At 39.0% G+C, this 22,602-nt stretch overlaps 3 protein-coding genes across 3 annotated transcripts in view; 1 reads left to right on the top strand and 2 right to left on the bottom strand.

Moving 5' to 3' along the window:
* Positions 1-3,636, bottom strand: part of itsn2b (intersectin 2b) — a 31,416-nt gene extending 27,780 nt beyond the window's left edge. Inside the window, exon 1 of the mRNA XM_054608409.1 lies at positions 2,949-3,636. The gene's annotated coding sequence lies outside the window, so the exon portion shown is untranslated. The remainder of the gene's footprint in view (positions 1-2,948) is intronic.
* A 140-nt stretch (positions 3,637-3,776) lies between these two features.
* Positions 3,777-12,474, top strand: gcfc2 (GC-rich sequence DNA-binding factor 2). Its single transcript, XM_054614113.1, is given in 19 exon segments — positions 3,777-3,934; positions 3,937-4,185; positions 4,404-4,505; positions 5,127-5,312; positions 5,933-6,181; positions 6,435-6,535; positions 6,780-6,928; positions 7,167-7,350; positions 7,805-7,928; positions 8,079-8,121; positions 8,767-8,864; positions 9,150-9,349; positions 9,453-9,597; positions 9,927-10,048; positions 10,337-10,413; positions 10,768-10,834; positions 10,967-11,113; positions 11,282-11,418; positions 11,760-12,474. Coding segments are annotated over 19 exon segments (2,577 nt in total). The 5' UTR covers positions 3,777-3,870; the 3' UTR covers positions 11,893-12,474.
* An 867-nt stretch (positions 12,475-13,341) lies between these two features.
* On the bottom strand, positions 13,342-22,505 carry LOC129101801 (saccharopine dehydrogenase-like oxidoreductase). The gene is made up of 12 exons (XM_054611733.1): positions 22,194-22,505; positions 20,826-20,938; positions 19,048-19,128; positions 17,526-17,655; positions 17,310-17,359; positions 16,994-17,124; positions 16,150-16,267; positions 15,661-15,780; positions 15,475-15,531; positions 15,202-15,313; positions 14,878-14,959; positions 13,342-14,441 (listed from the first exon to the last, which is right to left on the bottom strand). The coding sequence occupies exons 1-12, from the start codon at positions 22,390-22,392 to the stop codon at positions 14,351-14,353; spliced, it is 1,284 nt and encodes a 427-aa protein (XP_054467708.1). The 5' UTR covers positions 22,393-22,505; the 3' UTR covers positions 13,342-14,350.
* Positions 22,506-22,602: the final 97 nt, after the last annotated feature.

Here is a 22,602-nt window from a genome sequence, read left to right as displayed (position 1 = left end):
AATGACTCCTGTCCATGGCTTTGTTGCCTTGAGATACATCATGTTTGTTGTCCACCAGATCTGCCTAATTTGCAATCCAATCACAATATGGGCAGAATTATGAGAATGACAATGTTTATTAATTCTAGGTCAGATGTCGTTATCCAGATAATGTATCCTACGCAAATCACATGTTAATATCAGGTGTAAATGTGGCCTAACTGTCAAGGTGCATGGACCAGGTGAGAAGACTATCAGAGCAGCACAGGTGTCATCAATAACGATAACAATGATTCTGATCAGTTAGCCTTGTTTGTGAGCCAGAATACCCAGTGTCATGGCTCTGAAACTAGTAAAGCTAAAGAATGTGCAGTATGATTAACTACAACTGTGGTTTTCCTGCTCTGTTCAGACGAAATGTATTTTGTGAAAAGTGCTTGTTGGTCCAAAGTAAAGCTTTGCAGTCCCTTTAAATAAGCCCATGAGGGCATGGCCGTTAGCTAAAAACAATGGAAATATGCAATTATCTTGCACATTTTCGTTGGTCTAAAAGTTGATTGCGTTGAACTAGTTGAACTTTCAAGTTCAATGTGAACCACTTAATGCTGAATTAATGCCTGCCCTGAGTGTTGTGGTAAAAAATAAATAAACACTTTATGGCTTGGCTAACCTGCTTCAGTTTTGCTTTGGTTCCATTTCTGTCTCTCAGTTAGTATATACAACACTGAAAACTGTTGGATAAATAGCCTGGCTGCCCCTGACATTAGCTGCTTCAGCAGCTTTGAACCCTGCATGTCTGTCTGTTTGTCCCTTATGCTCTGTTTAATGTGCATTTTCTATACTGCACCTTGCTGCCAAGTAGACTATTCTACAATGACAGAAGGAAATACAGAATTAAATGAAGAACCAGACAGCTCTCTGTGTGTGTTTGTTTCTATGTACAGTAAAATGACCCATGCTCCAGTCCTTTGGCTATCCATCTCCTGTATCACTCATTCCCCACTCCTCTTCTGTGTCATTATATTTTTCTGTCTTTCCGACTGCTTCCCACCGTAGAGCACAAGGGACCCATCTACTCTGCCGTAAACACCTTAATCCACCAGTTGCTCTAGATCAAGTGCGGCAAAAGTAATTTACAGTCTTTCATTTTGATTAACATTGTTTGCAATTCTGTGTTTTGTTTTCTTAAGAGGCAAGTCATGCCTCTCCCTCCTTAAGTCTGCTTTGCCCCACCCTGATTTGTTCATATATCAGGAGTATATGACAGGACTGGTGAGAGTAGTCTGATATATTGTAATTTAATAGTGGGAACTAGGGTCACAGCAGGATACTTCTGGTAGTACTGTGTGTGTGTTTCCTCTCTACCATCTTGACTGAAGCTTTCATGCAGAAGATATTTAGGAGGAGTTAAACGGCTGGTTAAACTTTACATCTGCTGAATAAATTCCCTACGAAACCAATACTGGGCCCGTCCGGTGTTATTGTCATTCTGCAAACAGTGGTGATCTCATGACAGGGATGAAGAAACTTGGCTTTTCAGCTAATAATCCTACTGATAATATTACCCTTGTCATAATAATGTTAACAGCAACCCTGATCTTTCACTCCACAGAAAAGTCTCAGGGTGAAGCTCTGTGGGATTGCATTAAGTATCTTGCCTTGAGGATAATTCCACCAATGGGAAGTTTGTGAACATGGAGATCAACACCAGTTTGATTAGTTTCCATTACTCTGTCATGTGATAATAACAAAATAACAGTAAAGTGGAGAAAAATAAAAAAAGCCATGTTCAGCAATAAAATTACTTAATGAAAAAAGAAGCTGTTGCTGGATCAAAAGACGCTGCATAAAAGCAGCTTGCCAAGCCTTCAATCTTTGTACTTAGCTATACTGTGAATATATCACTGCGTGTGCCAAATCAATAATACTAAACCAATTCTATTTTCCAAGGAAATACTGTAAAAAAAATTGCTCCATTGTCGAAAGAATATTGAAAAGGCTCTATGGCCCAACAACATTTCAGTCAGTATATCAGTGTCAGGGAATGACACCATAACATTTGTATTGGAAGGGACAAAAAAGTAGAAAGTATAAAAATTGTTCAGCAAAATATTGCATTGGTTTTCTTCTTATAAAGAACAATTTGTGCTCATTTCCCAAAGTAAATGCATGTGTACTTGATAAAAAATAAAATTGGGTTAGGTGATAAATTTGCATGGTTGGGTGTCAGCAGAAAGCCTCACAAATATAGTATGTAAACTCCACTTGTGGTATTACAACAACAACAAAACCATACTTTTTTTTTAATCAAATACTGACACAAGAAATAAGTATTGTGGATTCCTACAATACTGCTGTTTTGGGTTGCTTGTATTTGAATGATGTTAGAAGTTATGCTTATTTACTGGTGGCTCTAATTATGTCACTGAAGACAACAAGAGACCCACTGTGGGACAACCCAAAATCAGTCAAACTTAAACAAAATAAAATAACTGAGCACAGCTACTTTACTGTGAACCACAGATTGCTTTATTAACAATCTCAATCTAACTTGAACCTCAATCTGTGTGAACGATACCCTGATACAGTAACATTCCCTGATCACTTGTCATCAGCAGACCTGGCTGCATGCTTTGCAACCTGCTCAACTCGTTTGAACCGAGAGGAATTTAGGAGACTGGCCTGCAGATCTGCCTCAACAAACTTTACATTGTGTTACAAAAGGTACCAACAAACACCCCGTATGTAGGTATCGATAATACTAAAGTCTGATGAAATCATAACTAACCTAACCTAAGTCCCATCCCAGCTGAGCAACCCCCCCTTCAAAGATACATTTCATATAATCCTGAATCAAAGAAGGAAAACATCTCAACAAATGAACATACGTACCTGTGCTTAGTCTAGAAAGCGTATGCGAGCACTAACATGCATCTACAGAAACATTAACACAACAATATTAAACTTACACTCTTGCTTAGATAAGCAGTTTCGCTGGCGTACCTCTCTCTCACAGCGGCCACAAAACACGTCAACTTCCGAGCTCCCGAGGCCCTGAAGTTACCATCAAATACTTCCGGATTGTTTCCAAGACGATGTGTGTTAGGGTTAGGGGTTCACTATCCCCAAAGAGCAGCGTTTGTTGAAGTAATGGAGTTTATCAGTCGTGTTCCTCAGAGTAGGACCTGTTGCTGACAGCTCTGTGTGTGTGTGCGAGTGTGTGTGTGTGTGTGTGTGTGTGTGTGTGTCACACCAACAACATGGCTGACTGGTGATCAGAGGCTGTTCACGTCCACCGAGTGGGAGGAGAGAGAGAGAGAGAGGGAATACGAGCGGAGCAGATGGGGAAGGAGAACAATTGATGGGAGAGAGAGATAAGGAAGGAGGCAGCAGAAGTCACTAATCATGTTTTTCTCATTTTAAGTCCCATTTTATACTTAATTTAACTGCTTCAACAGGTCACACAGTCTTATTCCTCAGCTCCCCTGCTTTTGGCTGTCATTTACCCTGAATAACACCCCGGGCCCACAGCCTCACATGTTAATGTCTCCTGAGTATTACTGCTGATTATGGGAACAGGCGGGCCCCGTACAGATGGCTTAGCTGGTACATTGTAGGACACGTAAAGCAGCTTACTGTCGTAACTTTAACTAGTAATGCGGTTTGAAGTCGGAATAATTAAATAATAAAAATTAAATGAGAGTTGCCTTAATGTTTTTTTTTTAGAGTTTTCTTAGCCCCTGTATTCAAACTACATATCCCATAGTGCATTGCGGCTGCTTTCACGTTACGTTTTGCGACTGTGTCAAACGATTTACGACGCAACGTAAAGCGGTTCGGTCCTGGTGGCAACAACCTAGTTAGACTGCCTCCATGTAAGTAGTGAAAACAATGTTTAACAAAAAGCCCAGGAGGAACTTTCGGCAGAGAAAGGAGAGCTCCAGTGACGAGGGGGCGGGCAGGAGAGCCGAGGAGACGGAGAGGGGGACGAGAGAGCTCCGGCTGCGGTGAATACGGTCCCCAAGCTGGCCCCGGGCCGCGGCATAAGTTGCAGCTCCAAGCGGGAAACGACGCCCCCCAAGCCGGACAGCAGTGACGGAGAAGACGGGGAGACGTTGGAAGTGACAGAAGACAGAGGAGGGAGGAACAAAGATGGGTTTAAGAAGAAAAAAAACGCCATCCTCAGTTTCTCTGACGACAAAGAAGGTAAATATGTAAATATGGTTTATTATAAATATTCATACATTTTCCTTATGATACATTGTTTTGTGTCATATTGATTAGGCTGAAGGACACAATGCATTCAATCAGAATTGTTGGGGTAGGATTTTATCTGATGTTCTCTTAATCAGTCTCTGCCATTTGGGGGAGTCAGCAGCAATTTAATCCTAATGGATCTCTGATTTTATTTTTACTGTTTATAGCTGGGGAACCCACATTTAAACTGAAGAAGTCCTCTGATAAAGCAGTGCTGTTCAAAGTAAGAAGGAAGGGGGCTTCACCTGCCGGGACCAGCAAAAGCACAGGTAGGAGCCTGAGTTGTTCATATCAGACACACTCATGACGCTGTAGCATGTCACCATGATGTACGTTGCATTACATACACAGATCTTATGTTAAAATACAGTATATAAACACTTAGTACATGTCAGGTGCCAGCTTTTTAAAGTACTCATAGCTAACACTAATGCACTCTGATGTCTATGTCTCTAATATTTTGCCCACGTCATTTATATAAATGAGAGCAGACTAAGTATTATGATACCAATCAGATTAACCAGTTGTACACCCTGATTAAATACAGGTTGATTTAGTATAATTTGACAAATGCGTCTTTATGAATTTGTGTAAAAAGGGGATTGTGGAAGTAAAGCATTTGCATTTCAGCTTATACAAAAAAGATTGGTCTAGAGAGATATATAGATTACGAAAAGTATCCTATACAAAACTCTTACCTGTTGAAAATGTTTTACGAGTGTCAGCCTACATGCTCAACATGTCTTGGTCATTGAAGTAATATTTAAGATTTTCGTCTTAATTCAGTATGTATCTAGATAATAACTTGAAAATGTTGTCAAACTTAAGCATACTTATTTATATATATATATATTTTTCACGCTTGCATGCCTCCCTTTCCTCTCTCCCAGCCACAGCAGGTGGAAGTGTCGGACCATCTGTTTCTCCCAGGCAAGATTATGACAGTCAGGCTTCACCACGCGCCATGCACCGTAACGATGACGACGATTATGATGATGACGATGACAGTGATATCAGTTCCCTCTCATCTGCCTCAGCCACAGCCTCAGACTCCAGCTGCCCTCCTGCTAAACCAAGTATGTGTTCTCCACAGGTGTACTCCACAGAAGTGCTGTTCTGACAGATATTTGGTCGGAGTAGTTGTATTAAACACACTAAGAAATGTTTCTACATGCATTATTTTATTTTCAGCAGCCTGTTTATTGATCCTTTGTAACAATTATTACTGTACATCCATTTTACAATACTCCCTGCACTCTTACATAGTCATTCTTGTCCCATCTCCAAGTGTAGACCTGTAAACATACATACACCCTGGCTTTATCATTGGGGTTAATGAGGCGTTATCAGTCTTTGTTCTGAGAGTATAAATGCAATGTGTCTCTGATTACTCTTGCACTTGTTGAATACCAGATAAAAATAATTATACTTCTTCTTATTTTCAGTACACATTGAAATTCCTGTAATTACTGCTAGTGAGAAAAACATGTATTGCACATCCTTTGTCATCATTTCAAGCAGAGTTAAGAAGGCGACTTTCTGTTATGACTGACTTGCTGTTATTGTTTATGATAATTGGTATGTGGTATCCTGCTTGCTGTATTCCTGCATCTGGATCTGTTGGATCTGTGTTTTTCTGCCATACATGTTCCTTGTGAATACCCGGACTTATTTGTCTGTCGTTTTGTCTTTACAGTAGTTATCCCTAAAGCTGAAGAGATCAAGGCAGCCAGGCGGCAGCGTCACAACACTCGCACCCAGAAAGAATTCATTTCCCTGGGTAGAGACGGCCACAGCTCCGCTGGTAGCACCCCAGATCACTACAGCAGGGAAGATGAGGAGGACAGAGTTGATGGTGATGACGATGAGCCAGATGATCATGAGAGAAGAATCGAGTTTGCCCCAAGACTGAAGAGCATAAGGGAGAGGATTGCAGAGAAACTTGGTATGAGAGGCAGGGAGAACTGAATGTATTGGTGATATCTATCTTAACATGGAATTCCATTTTGTGACCCTTTTCTACGAGCATGTGAACTAGTATAACAGTAAAACCTACAGTAGCAACGTAATAGAACTAAAATGGTCTGTTGTTTGTAAATAACATAATGATAGACTGGCTGCATAAAAAGCTTTGCTTCTTTTGCACCAAATTGTGGGGATGTGAAGTTTACTAGTTTGTATATTTTTGTGAAATCTAGGAGAAAGTGAAAGCAGTCTTTCAGGAACTGATGGAGAAGAGCAGGAACTTTGGGAGGAGACACAAATTGAGAAGGGAGTCAAGAGACGACCAGGAGGACAGGTAGGAAGAAGCAGCCCTATTCCTCCTTTTCCCATATTTTCTTAATTTTCTTCTGTTAAGTCCTCCTGTCTCTTTCTAGTGTCATTTTTATGTGTCTTGCTCATTACGTATTGAACTCTTTTCCCATTGATTCTCGAATGGAAGAATAGTCTCTTTCTGAAGACTAAAGCCATCTGCTAGTGTAACTGCTCCCCTCAGTACTGCAACTTTGACATCCTTTATCCTCCTATTTTCTTCCCCTCAGAGCCCATCTGGCAGTGAAGCAAGCGGCTACAGCAGCAACGGCGGCAGCAGGAGAGACGGAGGACGTCAAAAGAAGAGATCAACAGGGGTCAGAATCCCAACTCTTCCTGCAATCAGTATCTCAATGGTCAAGAAGAGGATCACTGGAAAGTAAGTTTCCACTAGCTTTATTTGCCGTAGTGTCGCACCACATCATAAATTAGATATTATAGAGATAACATTCATGAAAGAAATATTGGTCTGATATGCCCTGATATTGTAATATTTTCCAATACATTTTGAAGTGATTCCACATTGCCAAATGTTACATGTTTTGTAATCAAACAGATACTCGTGAACTCCTAACTTCAGTCTGCGATTATTTTTAAATGTTTTCATTTATTTCTAGACTAGACTCTCTGAAGGAGGTGCACAGAGCACGGCAGGCGGAGCTGAGGAGGATGGAGAGCGACGTTGAGTGTGCTAAAACCTCTGCGGAGAGTCTGGAGGAAAGTTCCTCAGAGAAACAGCTGAAGTTTTACAGGACCATGACCCTCTACATCCACAACCTGGTGGAGTGTCTACGGGAGAAGGTCAGAAATGAGTAAATCTGTTCAGTTATTGTCTGCTGTTTACTATCATATAAAAGCAAATATGAAAATAATTAGTAAAGTTGATATAATAGAACCTTAAATTGTACGTGTCCTAGATGTCGACAGTAAAACAAATAGTGTCTGTGAGAAAATGTTGTACTCCGTTTTTTGAGCTGGGTGGCAGGATTTCAGGCTTGGTAGCCAAATTTGATTATTATTATAAGTATTTATTCCACATGCACTGATTAAGTGATAGTAGGAAATTTTAAACACATCTTTTTGTTTGAGCTCTCTTTCCATTTAAAGCTCTCTGTCATAATTAGACAGTTTTGTCTAACAGTTAAAGCTGGTATTGAACAGTTGTAGCTCTAACTGGAGGCTGTAGAAATACATCCCTTCTGACAACGGATGACAATAATATTCTGACTGGTGATAACATGTTGATTGTCGACAGGTTATGGAGATCAACTCTCTGGAACTGGAGTTGCATTCTCTGTTATCTGACCAGATGGATGAGCTGTTAGCACAGAGGCGACAGATGATCAAGGAGGAGGCCGACCGCCTGCAGCAGCTCAGCTGTGAGTAACATCTGTGTCCATGTGTCTGTATGTGCAATGTCTGTATCTGTACAACATGTCTGTAAATGTATCTGTACAATAAGTCTCAAAATAGTCTCCGGAAGGAATATTGACATTACATTTTTTCATCCCATTTTTTTGTTAACACAGATCAGCAGAGTGGCAGCTCCACCGATAAAACCGAAACTCAAGGGTGAGTCTAATAGAAAATATCTTTCAAGATGAAAAATGTTCATGTCATGGTTTGTTTCTTTGTTCATATATTTAATATATTCTATGCATAAACAAAATGATTGCTGTAGTAGTAAATTAGAAATGTTTACAAAATGAGAGGGATGTACAAGTTGTCTACTCTAGTCCCTTGCATAGATATTTGTATCAGTGTTCATGTTGGCAGCTATTTTACATTCACTCTTAGATTTATTCTTCAGACAATAATGCTTGTTAGTTTTAGTCATTTTATCCTTCATAGCTTTAGTCTAGTTTTAGTTGACAAAAAGTCATGACATGTTAATAAACTTTTAGTCAAAACGTTTTCTCTCTTAATTTTGTCAGCTATTTTGTTTTTATGTAGTCTTAGTTAAATGTCCCTTTCGTCACCAGATTATTTTGAGCATTTCATCAAGTCTAGCCAAAACCAGTCATTTTAGTCAAACTTATGTCACATAATATTTTATATTATCATTATCTGATGAAAAACACATGTTGAGTCCTTTGAATCCTCCTGACTGCTCATTTGTGATGTGTGGGTCAGTCGCACTCCCCCATAATATTTCGTCATAGTGTTTATTTCCAATATTAACACCTATTTGTTTGATATTTTTCTGACATGTTGCAGAGAGGTAGCCTCTGATGTTAAAGCTGAAGAAGATTTTGATATACCTGAAGACCCACAACCCTCAGCCGAAGAGGAGGAGCAGCTGCAGAAGACAATAGGTGAGGAGAAATATAAATGTTCAGCTATCTGTCTGTGTCTGTCAAACTAAAAGCTTCAACCTTGAACAGCTTCACTATAAAGTGTGATACAGTAAAATTCTGCCCAGCTGCAATATAATTCTGTACTCTACATACGGCAACTTTGTCTTTCTTCTTTTTCTTTTTATCACTTTTTATATTACAAATTGCAGGAAATCCTAAGTAGAAGAAAGCAGAAGTCCAGTGTAAATTAAAGTGATCGCTTTTGTCTGACCCACCATCCCTCCCTCCCTGCTCCCTCTCCAGCTGACATCCTGTTGAGGTCCCAGGCAGTGTTTTCTGACGTCCAGAACGATTTCTCCGACGTTAAGAAGATTCTGTCCCGGTTTGAAGAATGGAGAGGATCTTACTCTGACTCTTACCACAACGCCTACATCTCTCTGTGTCTGCCCAAGCTGTTGAACCCCATCATCAGACATCAGCTACTGGCCTGGAACCCACTGAAGGTACATTGTGGACACACGTACACAGAGACTTGTTCATACATACACACCGATGCCATGACACAACTTATGACGTTATGTGTCCAATGTCATTTGTATGTTTCAGAACGATAGTGGGGACTTTGAAAACCTCCCGTGGTTCACAGCTGTTGAGACCTTTTGTCATGGTCATGGCCACGAGGAACTCGAGCACACAGACAGACAGACACAGTCTAATGTCATAGAAAAGACTGTCCTACCCAAAATAACAGGTAACTCACTCACTCACTCACTTATGTATGCTATGTAACTTTTGCCTCTCTCCTTCACACACTTGTACTTATCCACCATTCATAAAATAAGCTATATTTCAATAGGTTTCATATGTTCAAATGCAAGAGAAAGCGCACGTATTACTTGATAAAGGCAGTTTGAAGGTGTGAGTGGCTTGGAGCTATAACGATTTATAGCTAAGGGTGCGTCTCCACAGTTTAAAGCAAGTTGGCATCCAGTTCTTCTGAGAGATTTATCATTATTGAACAATTCCTCAACACACTGTCCTTGAACCCATCACTTCTTTTTGTGCTCTCTGTTTGCTTAGCCTATGTGGAGCTGGTGTGGGATCCCATGTCCCGCCATCAGTCGGTCTGCCTATCGGAAGTTTGTCACAAACTGAAGGAGGACTATTCCATCTTTGAAGGAGAGCAAAGTAAACCGGTCAAGGTAAAGCATACACTGACACATAATTGTCAACACGTTTCTTAATGTTTGAAATAGTGTTGGGAGATAGTTTCTATTTTCATATTCAAACCACGGCTGCTATTTTAAAAGTCCCTGTCTCACAGCGTCGTATTTGGTTTAACTAATTCCTTTATCTTAAATATCTCAATTCTTATCATTTCCACAACATTAACTACTCTTATTGGACTATAAATATACAATAATGTACATATCAAATACACAGTATATGAAAATGTTTGTGTTAACGATGTGTATTAATGTCCCATGCAGGCATTCAAAGAGGCGGTGATCGGACGACTGAGGAGCTGCGCAGATGAAGATGTCTTCATCCCTCTGTACCCCAAAAAGTCAGAATCTCTCCATGCCTCTTTCAGTTTATACATTAAGTGAATATTTGAATGACAAACAATGAGAAAGCAGATATGATATCACCCCTGTGTCATCTTTGTCGAGGACATTTCTCTAATCACTAGCCCGTGTTCTTAGACATGTTTTCCTTGTTTACGACGAAAGAGTCTCTTCTTTTCCCATTATATAGTATAGACTCAATTACTACATATGTTTCGGCTTAATCATTATTTAAAATTGTTGATCAATAACCTTTTAACTCTGATGTATTGTTTAAAGAGCAGGTAAAATGACTTAATGATGTTCTGTGGTATTTTAAATCTATTATATATGCTGTTTGTTTTTCTACTCAGGTTCCTAGAGGACAAGTTGTCTCCTCAGTGTCGCTTCAGGGATCAACAGTTCTGGATGGCCATAAAAGTAATGCTCCCTTAAAGATTTTTTTTTTTTTTTAAAAGACTTGTGTGCTTTATATTGTTTCAGTCTCTCCATGTGGGGAGTTACATTTTTCCAGTCTGCTGTTTGTAAATCATTGTTTTGTTTTTATCTTAGCTACTAGGTAACATGGGAAAATGGGATTTACTGCTTCCTGAGTCTGTTTTGAAAGAACTGATGTTGGACAAACTGCTGAACCGATACCTGATGATCACCCTTTGCAGTCAGACGCTGTACAACAATGCTGTACATGCATGCAAAAAGGTGTTTATATTTATAATTTAATGTGGAATGAGTGTATTTTTTGTGTGTGTGACCTTGTCTCTAAACTTGATCTTGATAATGGTCTACTTGTTTGTCATCTATCCCCCATGCTTTTATTTTTTTGCTTAACCTCACACTACTTCGCTCTCTGTCTCTCTCTCTTTCCAGATAGCAGATAGTCTGCCGCTCTCTTGGTTCAAAGAAGAGGATGCCTGTTTGCCTCAGCTCCAGAATTTCAGAAACCATCTTGTTCAGGAAGTTCATACCATCTGCAAACAGCAGCCTCCTGAAAATCCAAATACCAAGTAAGAAAAACATGTGTTTCAATTAGAAAGGAAAAATATCTTAAGAAATTGCTGTAAATTCAACTTGGTCACAGTGAAATGGGGAAAAAAAGGATTCCGATTTCTTAATGTATCATGTCTTTAGTAGTTTATCTTTAAACAGCTTAGTAACAGCTAAAATCCAAATCCTTCTTTTGATACTTCTATTTCATGAAAATATAACATCTGCTCAGTGACACAAGTGACAAAATGTGACATCATTTATTAAGTGATTATCTTAATAACTACATGCAGATGTAATGACTTTCCTTCGTACATCTATAACAACACACAACTCTCTCCTCCACTCTTGTCTACTGCAGGTCTTCTGTGGTTGAAGTGTTGCAGATTTTGAGTAGAATCAGGTGCAATGACTCCATCATGGCGATAGCAGAGAAATACCACTATGAAGATGTCATCTACTCACATCAGCTGCTGAACCAAGACACCATATGAACAACAAGCTATTTGGAATGGAAGGTGGATCAAACAGCAAAGATTGTACACTGTCATTTAAAAAAAGCAATTGTCAAAGACATTGTACAGCAGGAGAGAACGGAGTTGATTCTGCCTTGTGAACTAGATCACATATGGATAGAGCCATGAGACCATTTATGTCTCCTAATGGTGGATGGCCACTGCTTGTCAGACCAGCACTGTATACTTACTGTGTATAATAGTGTGTGTGAGGTGGAGCATAAAATGTGAGCCAGCCAATGGTACAAATGTCATGACACTGCCAAGAAAAATTCTTTGGGGAAAAATAATTCCCCTTCCTGCATTTTTGTAGTCATGAACAATGTGCTGTCTGTTTTGTACATGAGATTAATGTTTTTTTAATGAATAAATATTTTGAAGTTTTATTTAGATTCTACTTCCTGTCATGTTGAATGTTATTTACACCCAAGTTGATTTGCTAATACTAATATCTCACTTTCCAAAATAAGGTGATGGCATAGCCACTTTTTTAAGATGTTTGACTTTATATAGACCGTTTCTACAGAATTGCATTGCTAGGCAACAGCTTGGTTCCATGGCTACTTTCAGCTGATGTCATTTACGGAATATATTCCTTGCTACAGGAAATAAACTGGGATACTTTTGGAATGTTTACAACTGTAAAATGGTTTATACAATTCAAATGGTTGTAGCAACTGACACCATGGAAACCAACACTGCAGGTCAGTTCTTCATGAACAAATATCTTATTTACTAATGAAAGAAGCAGTCATCGAAGAGGTGGTGTTATTGGCATGAAAATAATATGGTTTGACTGAGTTTTTGATTTATTACATACATTATTTAAACAAAATCTGAAAGTCCATGAAATGAAGCCAGGAATGCAGCTTTTCATCACACCATGACTACACAAGGGATTTTACTACCATGAAATCATTTCACTACCCCATTACGAAGGCAAATTATCACAGCTGAAACCCCTGTTTTGTTTGTCCTGCTTTAACATACATACACCATATGTACATGCACCCAGGCAAAGATAACATCTAGAGTCATATGGATTAAGTCTTGTTTAACTGCATTTTTCCCAGATATGTATTTTCATCAACAAATACAAAGTCAGAGCTCTTAAATCTAACAGAATTGGTAGAAGGAAATATTGTTTCACTGTACATCTACAATCAATTTAAAACTTGTTTCTGACTATTTAACCTTCATGTCAGTGCTCCTTGGCATGTTTAATGCCTTTTATTATAGAGATTACAGTAGAACAATGACAGGATATGAGATTTGGGGAAAGCTGGGACTTGAATCAGGGGCCGTGTGCTTCATGGCTCATGCCTCAACCCCGAGGCTATGGGAGCGACCAAAGACAAGATTTAATTAATGTAAAACACACACAAAAAAAGCTTTTTTGAAAGCTTTTGAACATGAAAGACAAAATACTTATTTTCTTAGCAGAGTTGGTTTTATTTATGAGGCCCATACAAAGCAAAGCACACCAAAACAAAACCCCTAAACATTTATTGTCACGTGCACATAAGCAAGCACTGAGATCAACATTATAACTTTGTCACTCCTGTGGACTTGAATTTTTTTATCCACAAACTTCTTCAGATAAAAAAAAGCAAGACTTTCCACACACACACTTGCAAACAAAACAGCAGAGGGGATCCGTTCAGTCTCATGGAGTAACCCATACTGTTTTGTGCACAAACAACTGGATACATTTTCTGACGAGGCTCAAAAGCAATAATTTGGAAAGGTCAATTGTTGCAACATTCAGCTACCAAAAAAAAAAAGTAAAAAGAAAGAATGATTTTGTGATAGTCTAAACTATCAAAAACAAAGCTATCAGGATTTTTAGCAAACAGACACACACACACACACACACACACACACACAGCAGGTGTCTATTCTGACACATACAGCTACCTGGTTAGTGTACTTGTGCATATGAAGCTACTGTATGTCAAAAGGACAACACCTAAAGAGATTCTAGATATTTAAATGTTCTACTGTAGTTACAGCTGACACTTCTAATACAGTTTGCTACATCTCCACCACTGATTTAACCTATTTTACTAATCATCAATCCTGCCATGGGAAATATTGTCCAGGACCTTTATATGAAACTATCAGCCTGCTATTCTGTTGCTATTTAATACGGGGGGGTGATTCTGCTTTGGCGGTGCTATTTGTCGTACAAGCAGAGGGTTAATAGTACATTCTAGCCAAAGGGAGACTGGCAAGTTTCTGACCGAATGAAAAAGATAAATGCAGAAAGTACCACCAAAAACAGTGTTAGATCTTCATCTGAAAGTGCACTCCATTTCTAGTCAAGGCGCTCGTGATGAAATAGCTCTCCAATAGTTGGAATCTTTCCAGTTGTTACGATGCATATTAGTAAGTGCTGAGAAAACCTGGAGCATGGCATCGGGGGGGACGACTAACTTTAGATGACAGAAAACTGGACGCCGTGTTTGTTGAGGCGGTCCGTCAGGGTCGTTTTTGCAAAAGCAGCTCCTGGAGTGTAAACTCCTCCCCTGAAAATAAAGAATAAAACATTTTTTTATAGCCATGTCTCCGGAATTGAAGTGAGATGACATTCTTAGATTACATGGATGTTTAAACATGAGACTGTAAAAATATGAAATAAATACTTTCTCTGGCTTGTGCATTAAGTGACATAAAATTATAAATGAAAAATACTCTGTAAAGTAGCAACTATGAAGATAAAAAATGTTCCAATGTTGGCTCACTCTCACTTCCTGAATGTTATTATTTTATTTTATTTAGTCTATTAAAATAAAATGTATAAACACATAAAATGGCCATCTGGTTTATCATAGATTCAATCACCTAATCACTGTGGGACTAAGGGCAGGCGGCTCTGTGAAGAGGAAATGTTATGTGCTGTATTTGCATTTGGGTGTACAGACATTACCAGGGCGGCTGTAGATTTGGGGTGTGATAACTTACGTCTTTGGCAAGGCTGTGGGTTCGTTGAGGATTGTTAGAGCAGCCTGTACCATAGTGATGGGCGTGGCCACATACCCACACTCTGAGTAATAAGAAAAACACAATAAAATTTCCGTTAGACACAACGAGGATAGTGTTTAACAGGCCGGACTGGTTACCTGGTCTGATTTGCTTAATTACCAGCCTGAACCGATAGAACTAACATGCTTGATGTTCAGATTACTGCTTTGTTTTCTAACTTTATTCCTGCAGCCATGGAGGGTTTAAAATGTTTCAAGCCAAACTGTTTTCGTAACCTTCTATTATACTAAGATTTCCAGTTACCTGGTCCCTGAACCCGTGTGCGGATCTTGCCGTTAGGTTTTCCCTGGGAGGGGTCCTGTCCCTCTTTGTAGCCCTCTCCATAGAAAGCAAACTGGAAGGATGACGCCTCCATCTAACACAAACATGGACACACACATAACACATATCACAATACAGGCATCTTCTTCTTAGCGTACGTTACCATCTAAACTAAATGGATTTGTTTGCATATGAACCGAACCACAGATGAGCATTAATTTAAGTATAAACCTTTTTCTCTGGTCAGCACTTTACCTGCTTTCTAGTCGGTCCGGCCTTGGAGAAAAGTCCAAAGGAGAAGAACTCTGGGTGCTGAGAAGGAGGGTACAAACAACATACATAAGCACTTAAACATTATCCAGCACACAGTATGTGTAATCTAACTTTTAGTTTCAATAATAGAGTATTAAGTTAAAGTCAGTTCATGCCATGTTTGTTTACCTTGATGAGCAGATTGCGTCCAAAACTGAACTTGACTAAGAACCAGAACATCATGCCGGCAAACATCATCTTGACGATGTTGCCAATACCTCCTATTCCTGCATACGCTCCATACTGAACCTGAAGAAAATACAAGTTTTATTTAATGCTCGACAAACATAGTGGAGGCAGTAATAAATACACCGTTTCCATTTTGGTGCCATCTTATCCTGAAATCAAGATGGTTGAGGTAGTGTCCCTGCACACCGCAAATCAAAATAAATGGAACAAGATAGCAGGACATTTGCCACTAATCCCAACTTTTCAATATAAATATGGTTGGAAAATCCTTATTGATCACATCTGTGAAACTTAAAATGAAGTTAGACACAGTTGGATCTCCCAAAAAGGCTAATCTACAAGAATGCTGCTAAGAATTATCATTATCATTTTACAAGTGAATCATTAGAGGACTATTGTGTAAAGGAAACACAGGAAATAAAGGCTGACCGGTTGGGCTTTATGTTCCTCCACCAGAAAGCGCTGAGTTCTCTTCACCACGGAGGGATCGGAGCCCATGAACGGCACCGTATACTGCTGGATCTCATTACTGAAGAACAAAGATCCTCTACAAATACAAAACACAAAGAAATACACTCTGAGAAAACACAATACTTTCAAAATCATGAAAACATAGCCCGACTGTAGAACACACTCTAGCGTGTACCGAATGATGGTGGGATTTAACTCTGACAGAAAACAATGTTTCCCTTTTAGCAGACACTGGTACAAATGCTGTGAGAGAATTATCCACCAATATCATTTGCTGTTGCTAACTCATTTCATATATTACATATCAGCGTACATGTCGGCTGATAAGTAACGACAAATTGTAATGAAAATACCAAAGATATGTTTGAGGCCATTTAGAAACAGTGTTGCCACCAGAGAGCACTGGCAACTTTGTTTTTCCAACTGAAACGTTTCCTGCTCAATGCCTATCTTTGACTCTTAAAGAAATCCAATAGTAGATATTAATTTATCCTATACATCCATTTTGAATATTGGCTGATATATTGCTAATGTATTTTATAAACACTCAAATGTTGATACCTGTATTGCCCAATCAATCTTAGTTCTTTCAAAGTGTATCTTAACAGTCTGTGTAACCAAATGAAGAGGGTATCTTCCCAAGTCTTTCCAGAATAAAATGTCTCCTTTGTGTCTCTGAACAGTGTTACCGCACTTTTAATTATGAACATATACTTTAAGGATCGATTTACCAACTTTGACAAATTGGCTGTGTAAGTGCCATTGAGAAAAAGTAAAAGATTTGCTTTTCTTCTCTACGCACCTTCGTTTAAGCTTAGTGCCAACATTAGGGAGAGGTTTGTGATTAAACTTCCTCCTGAGACTCTGGAGCTTCTGGCTGTCGGAAAAGCCGTAGATAGCTGACTGCCAGGTGCCATCATGGATACATCCGCCCTGATAGAGGAAGACGGAGAAACAAACACACACAAAGTGAGAAAATGTGGAGGAAAAAGAGGGCATCAAGGAGGAGAACATAGACAGAGAGAAAGGGAAAACAAGTCACATTTCAAATTAGTAGAAAAAATGAAATGCCACAAGCTGGTCCATTGCTTGGACTTATGGGTAATGTAGTTACATACTTCATCGCCTGAGCTGACAGTCAGGAAGCTCTCCACTGCAGTCAGCGTTCCTGAGGGTGGACACATATACACACTTCATGTTTTGGCAGAGGCTAATATGACAATGAAGGAATTATTAATAGCAGCAGAAAGTGTGTGAGTGCACGACTGCATATCAGCCTCAGATGGGGGGTTCATTTTGAATGTGTGTTTGTGTGCATATCAGTATGTACGTACCCTTGAACTGGTCCCTGGTGTAGAGGACTCCCATGTCCGCAGGTATGGAGTCGAATCCACAGCTTCCTATGATGTACACACCTTTGTCAGCTGCCTGGCTGTTGTAGTTCAACTGCATGCTCTCCAGAAACTGCATACAGACAGACAGAAACACACACACACACACACACAAAATGTGTAAAAGCACCAATGGAAACCCATAAACAGGTGTTTGTGTAAAAGTAATAGCCTATTATGTATTAAATTCAAATGATTTTGACGAGCATGAAGTTATGGTGAAGTTTTGTCCCATTGTGTGAAAAGGGTTGGTGGGGTATTTGGTCTATCTCTCAGAGAACCTTAAGGAGCTGAGCCTCAAGTCAGGTTGTCAGAGTGCCAGCTGTGTTTCAGTGATACATGCTGCATTACAAAGACCGGCATCTGTAGCCAAGTGAGAGATTATTTTGTCTAATAAGCTACAGCATGAAATGCAGCACGTCTCCCATTTAAATGACACATGAGCTGAATGTTAAGACATCTGCAGAAATAGAGTCAAGTAGGGTCCACTTACGACAGAAGGTTTAAATTCTTACTTAGGAATTTCATTTAATTCAAAAATATTTGGCAAAATGAACAGTGTAGAGGTCAGTAACTTTAATGCGTTTAATCTATACTATACGTTTTTAAATATATAAGTTTGAGTTTAGAGGGGTAAGGTCTTTGAGATGGGAAAACGTGGTGATCATAGGAAAGGAGGCCAAAAAATTCTGTGAACTTTTATTAAAATGCATTATTAAATTAAAAGCATAGTGTTTGTAAGTGTAAGATTTAGATCCCACAAAAGGAAAGATTTACATTAGGGTAAAAATATATATATATTTTCCATGCTATTAGGAAAAGATTCTTTGGGCAACTCCATTACCAAAAATCATTGATGCACATAGAGGGAGAGAGGGAGTGTGTGTGAGAGAGAGACGAACCGATCCGGTGAAAGAACCTCACGATAGATAGATGACCGACATCCTTTTATTCGTGATGGTGAATATATCTCCTGTAGCTGATTTTGTGCCCACATATGATATGATCAGTTTGTGCAGGGAGCAAGATCCCTGAATATCAACTAATCAATATCAATTTTAAATCGGAACACATCATCACAGTTTGATCATTTAAAGTTAGGATTAACTTTAAATTAGGAGTAGCACATAAGGGTAAACCTTTTTAATAAGTATTTTGAAATTATCTTTACATTTATTTGTTTGCATTTAAATGTTCCATTTAAAACCCAGAATGTAAAACGGCACTTAAAGTATTATATTATTTACATTGAATGCAATTTAAACAATTAAAATGTGGATTTTACTAAGGAAACCAGTCATTTGTTCCTTTTAATGTGTTCTTTGTATGCGTACCATTTGTCTTTAATCATAAAGCAAAAGTCTATCTCATTCAATTAAATCATTGGAGTAAACAGTAGAATACTGGATTACTAATATAATGTAATGTAATGATTAATGTTGTGCACACAGCACAGTGAGCATACCTGAGGCTCTCCACTGATGTCAATATGGTGGGCTCCATTCTCCACACAGGCTTTGACCACTGGCTCGCCATAGAACCTGTACTACACAATCAAACAAACAAACAAACAAACAAACAAACAAACAAACAAACAAACAAACAAACGTACGTACGCACACGCACACACAGACACAAAGACACACGCAAACGGATTAATGCACTGTTCCATTTTTCCTCCTTTTTTATCCTACTTTGGTTGTTGGTCGATCAACTATAGTTCATGTTGGTCTGGAGAGCTTGTAGATGAACACGTCTCCTCACATACACAGAGGATGACACTTATTTATCATGAAAAAAACCTGAAAAACTTGATCAGCCTTTGTTGACTTATTGGATTTTATGCTTATGCAGCACATATCTGATTTCAGAGAAGCAATTTGTATAGTATGCATGCAGTGGCACCAATACCAATACTTTAAGAAACGTTTATGTTTTCTTAAAGTATGTTTATCTACTATGTCATGGGTAACCACGTCATAAAACACAATTTTCTTAACTTGTATATCACAGGACAACTGGACAACCCAAGGTCCACTAGCTTTCCCCGCTGCGGGACTAATAAAGGATTATCTTATCTTATCTTATCTTTTGCAATGCAAAACCATATATTTCTTCATACCTTATCATTTTTTCCACCACAACCTGCCAGTATCTATGTTCACCATATCCCCCCTGATCTGGATCCACAGAGGCGCCCTGACATTTCCAGTGTTGCAATAATAAATGATCCCTCACTGGCTTTCCACACAGAAAACTTTGGATACTGCTTCAGAATGCAGCTCTCTAAGCAAATCTTGTTAACTTGTTCATTGTGCAGTCATGCGTTTTCTATATTCATGATCAATTTTAAATGTACGTCAAATGACACATGCTTCTTATCAGTCGGCTTTCTATTTGTGTTCTTTAACAGTGATCTTAATTTGGTTGATTGTCAGTACACGGCTGACTCATGTATTACTACACAGATCAACTTGCAGAGCAAGGTACATTCCCCCTGTTCCCTTAGACTGTTAGGTAAGGCTTGTGGTTTACAGAATACTGTGTGGTCTTTCTCACCCTGGTTATAGATTTATCCAAACATGGCTTTGTATTGTCAACATAAAAACAGTTAGGCCAATAGGGCTAAGCCATCAAGTTTACCTTCCCACGAGCGAGTAGAACATATTGTACTCACTTTGGCATATGCATGTTTTTGTATTAAGATATTAACTTAATCAAATAAAACATTTTTAAACGACAATATGGTCCAACTCTTTTTGACTTAAACTTTGTGCCTCAGTTTTTAACCAAGCTGACAAAGTGCTGCTGTGTGAAACACTAGAGGTTACTGCAGTGGAAGAATTTGGTTTGAAACAAGACATTGAATGCTTTTCTGGAAACCCACTTTTCATTCTGACTTTAATACAATACGGCTTATTGTGTCCTGTAAGTCAGTAGCCCTCATTGTGTAAATGAAGGCAGCTCTGTGTCTGTGTGTGTGTGTGTGTGTGTGTGTGTGTGTGTGTGTGTGTGTGTGTGTGTGTGTGTGTGTGTGAGAGAGAAAGCAGAAGAAAGCAGAAGAGAGAGAGAGAGAAAGAAAAAAAGAGGGAGTAAGAGAGAAAACAGAGATATGTTGAGCTACACTGATGTGAGAGGGAGACGCTGACATGCCACAAGTGTTGTGAGATAATGTGAGAAAAAAATAGTTTGTGTCATGTGACGGAGCAAGTTCTGTGTGTAAAAGAAAAACAATCTACTTACAGGCCCCACACAGTTGAGAACAATTACAGCCTGTTTGCACATGGCTGCCAGGGAGTCTGGTTCCTCCACATCTGCCACGATGATGTCCACCTCCGACCTGAGCTCGGGCTTACCTGCAAACACAAGCAGACGCAAGCCAAACACACACACATTTTGTAAGTACAGGTGCTCAAGTGCTATAGCATATTTTGAACCAAATGTTTGCTATTCAATTCTCTGTCATAGCCCTCATAATTAAACATATTCACGATTCCCAGATGTGAAAATTAGTGAAATAAAAAATAAAGGAGGAATGATGTCTGTGTTGTTTTAGGATTTCAAACCTTTAACTTTTTGATTGTACCTTATTTGCCAAGAGGAAGAAAGGACTTGCAAAGACTATATAAGCTGTTTTAAATTGTACCACTGCAACGGGACCTTTGGAAGAAAAGGCAAATTTCGGTTTAAACAGACAAGCTGCAGTTTTCAGTGTTAACTGAATGACTTGTCAGGCTGTGTGTGTGCTGTACTGGATGGGGATTATACAGTGAGCTAGTTTGTTCCATCAGCTGTTGTACACTCCCTATGCAGACAATTGAATAACTATCTAATCCTCTGGAAACTCGCATTACTATCATGACAGCAAAATAGCTCCCTGGTTTTGATCCAGTGATAGAATTTATTTTCTATGTTTAGAGTGTTGCATGGATACAAATCAACAAACTGGAAAACTACTGGCATACTAAATATATTCCATAAATATTTGTTATGAATTGCACATATTAATTGCATTGAGATAAAATATTTCTGTTTTTGTAAAAGCTGAAATTACTCACAAATTAATCGATTAGTTAATAGAAAATATATAGCCAAGTATTATTTTATTTTTTTAAATTGTATCCATCATTTAGGTTATTTATTAAGCCAAAGGCAAATTTATATGTGCTGAATACAGCTTTTTTTTAAAAGGTAGAATTTACTGTTTTTCTTTTATTTGAGTACTTGTAAACCGCGAAGACTTAAAAATGTACTAATGATATAATTTTCATGTTTCAAATAGAAAAATCATTCAATTTCTAGAATGAATCAATTGCTACCCTTAACATTAACAATAGCGTAAATGTAATGGTTCCATTTCTGTTGCAACCTCGCTTGTACTTTGTACTTCACCTTGCACAGATAAGTCGCCCTCAGTCGCAGTTAAGCAATTTCCCTTTGCTTTAGGCATACAAAGTATTCTTGAAATATCAAATAAACGCAGTCTCCACAAATACAATATCCTTGCATATGACATTATCCCATCTGAATGGAATAATTAAGAAGATATCCCTGTTGCACGAAACAATCTGCTCCAACATGCACAACTAATGGGATTGTGGAGATACTTACTGAGGACTCCTGCGGCCTGCTCCAGAACTTTTTCCAGCTTCTGCTTGCTCCTGCCGGCCACGGCCCACTTCAGGTTCCCTTTCGGACCCTCGGACACAGTCCGGGCCACCTCCTCCACCACAAACTGTCCCGTGAAGCCGGAGGCTCCGAAGATAACCAGGTGGTAAGGCCTGCTAGATGATGTTTCAACACGCGCCATTGTGACAGCAAACAGGCTGGAGGATCTGACTGCGATGGTACCTTCACCTCTCAGAGAGACTGACAGGAGAGAGCACGGCTGCGTCGAGCGGTTTTGACAGCGCTGCCTTCTACTTCCGTAGCAACATTATGCTAATATGCTAACAGATATTAACAACAGCGGTAGTTTTTTGCTACCTTAACAGGTCCATATAAATGAAGTGATTTGCGT

Source organism: Anoplopoma fimbria, chromosome 2 (genome assembly GCF_027596085.1).
Source record: "Anoplopoma fimbria isolate UVic2021 breed Golden Eagle Sablefish chromosome 2, Afim_UVic_2022, whole genome shotgun sequence".
Lineage (NCBI taxonomy): Eukaryota > Metazoa > Chordata > Actinopteri > Perciformes > Anoplopomatidae > Anoplopoma > Anoplopoma fimbria.
This window is presented reverse-complemented; position numbering and strand designations above follow the sequence as displayed.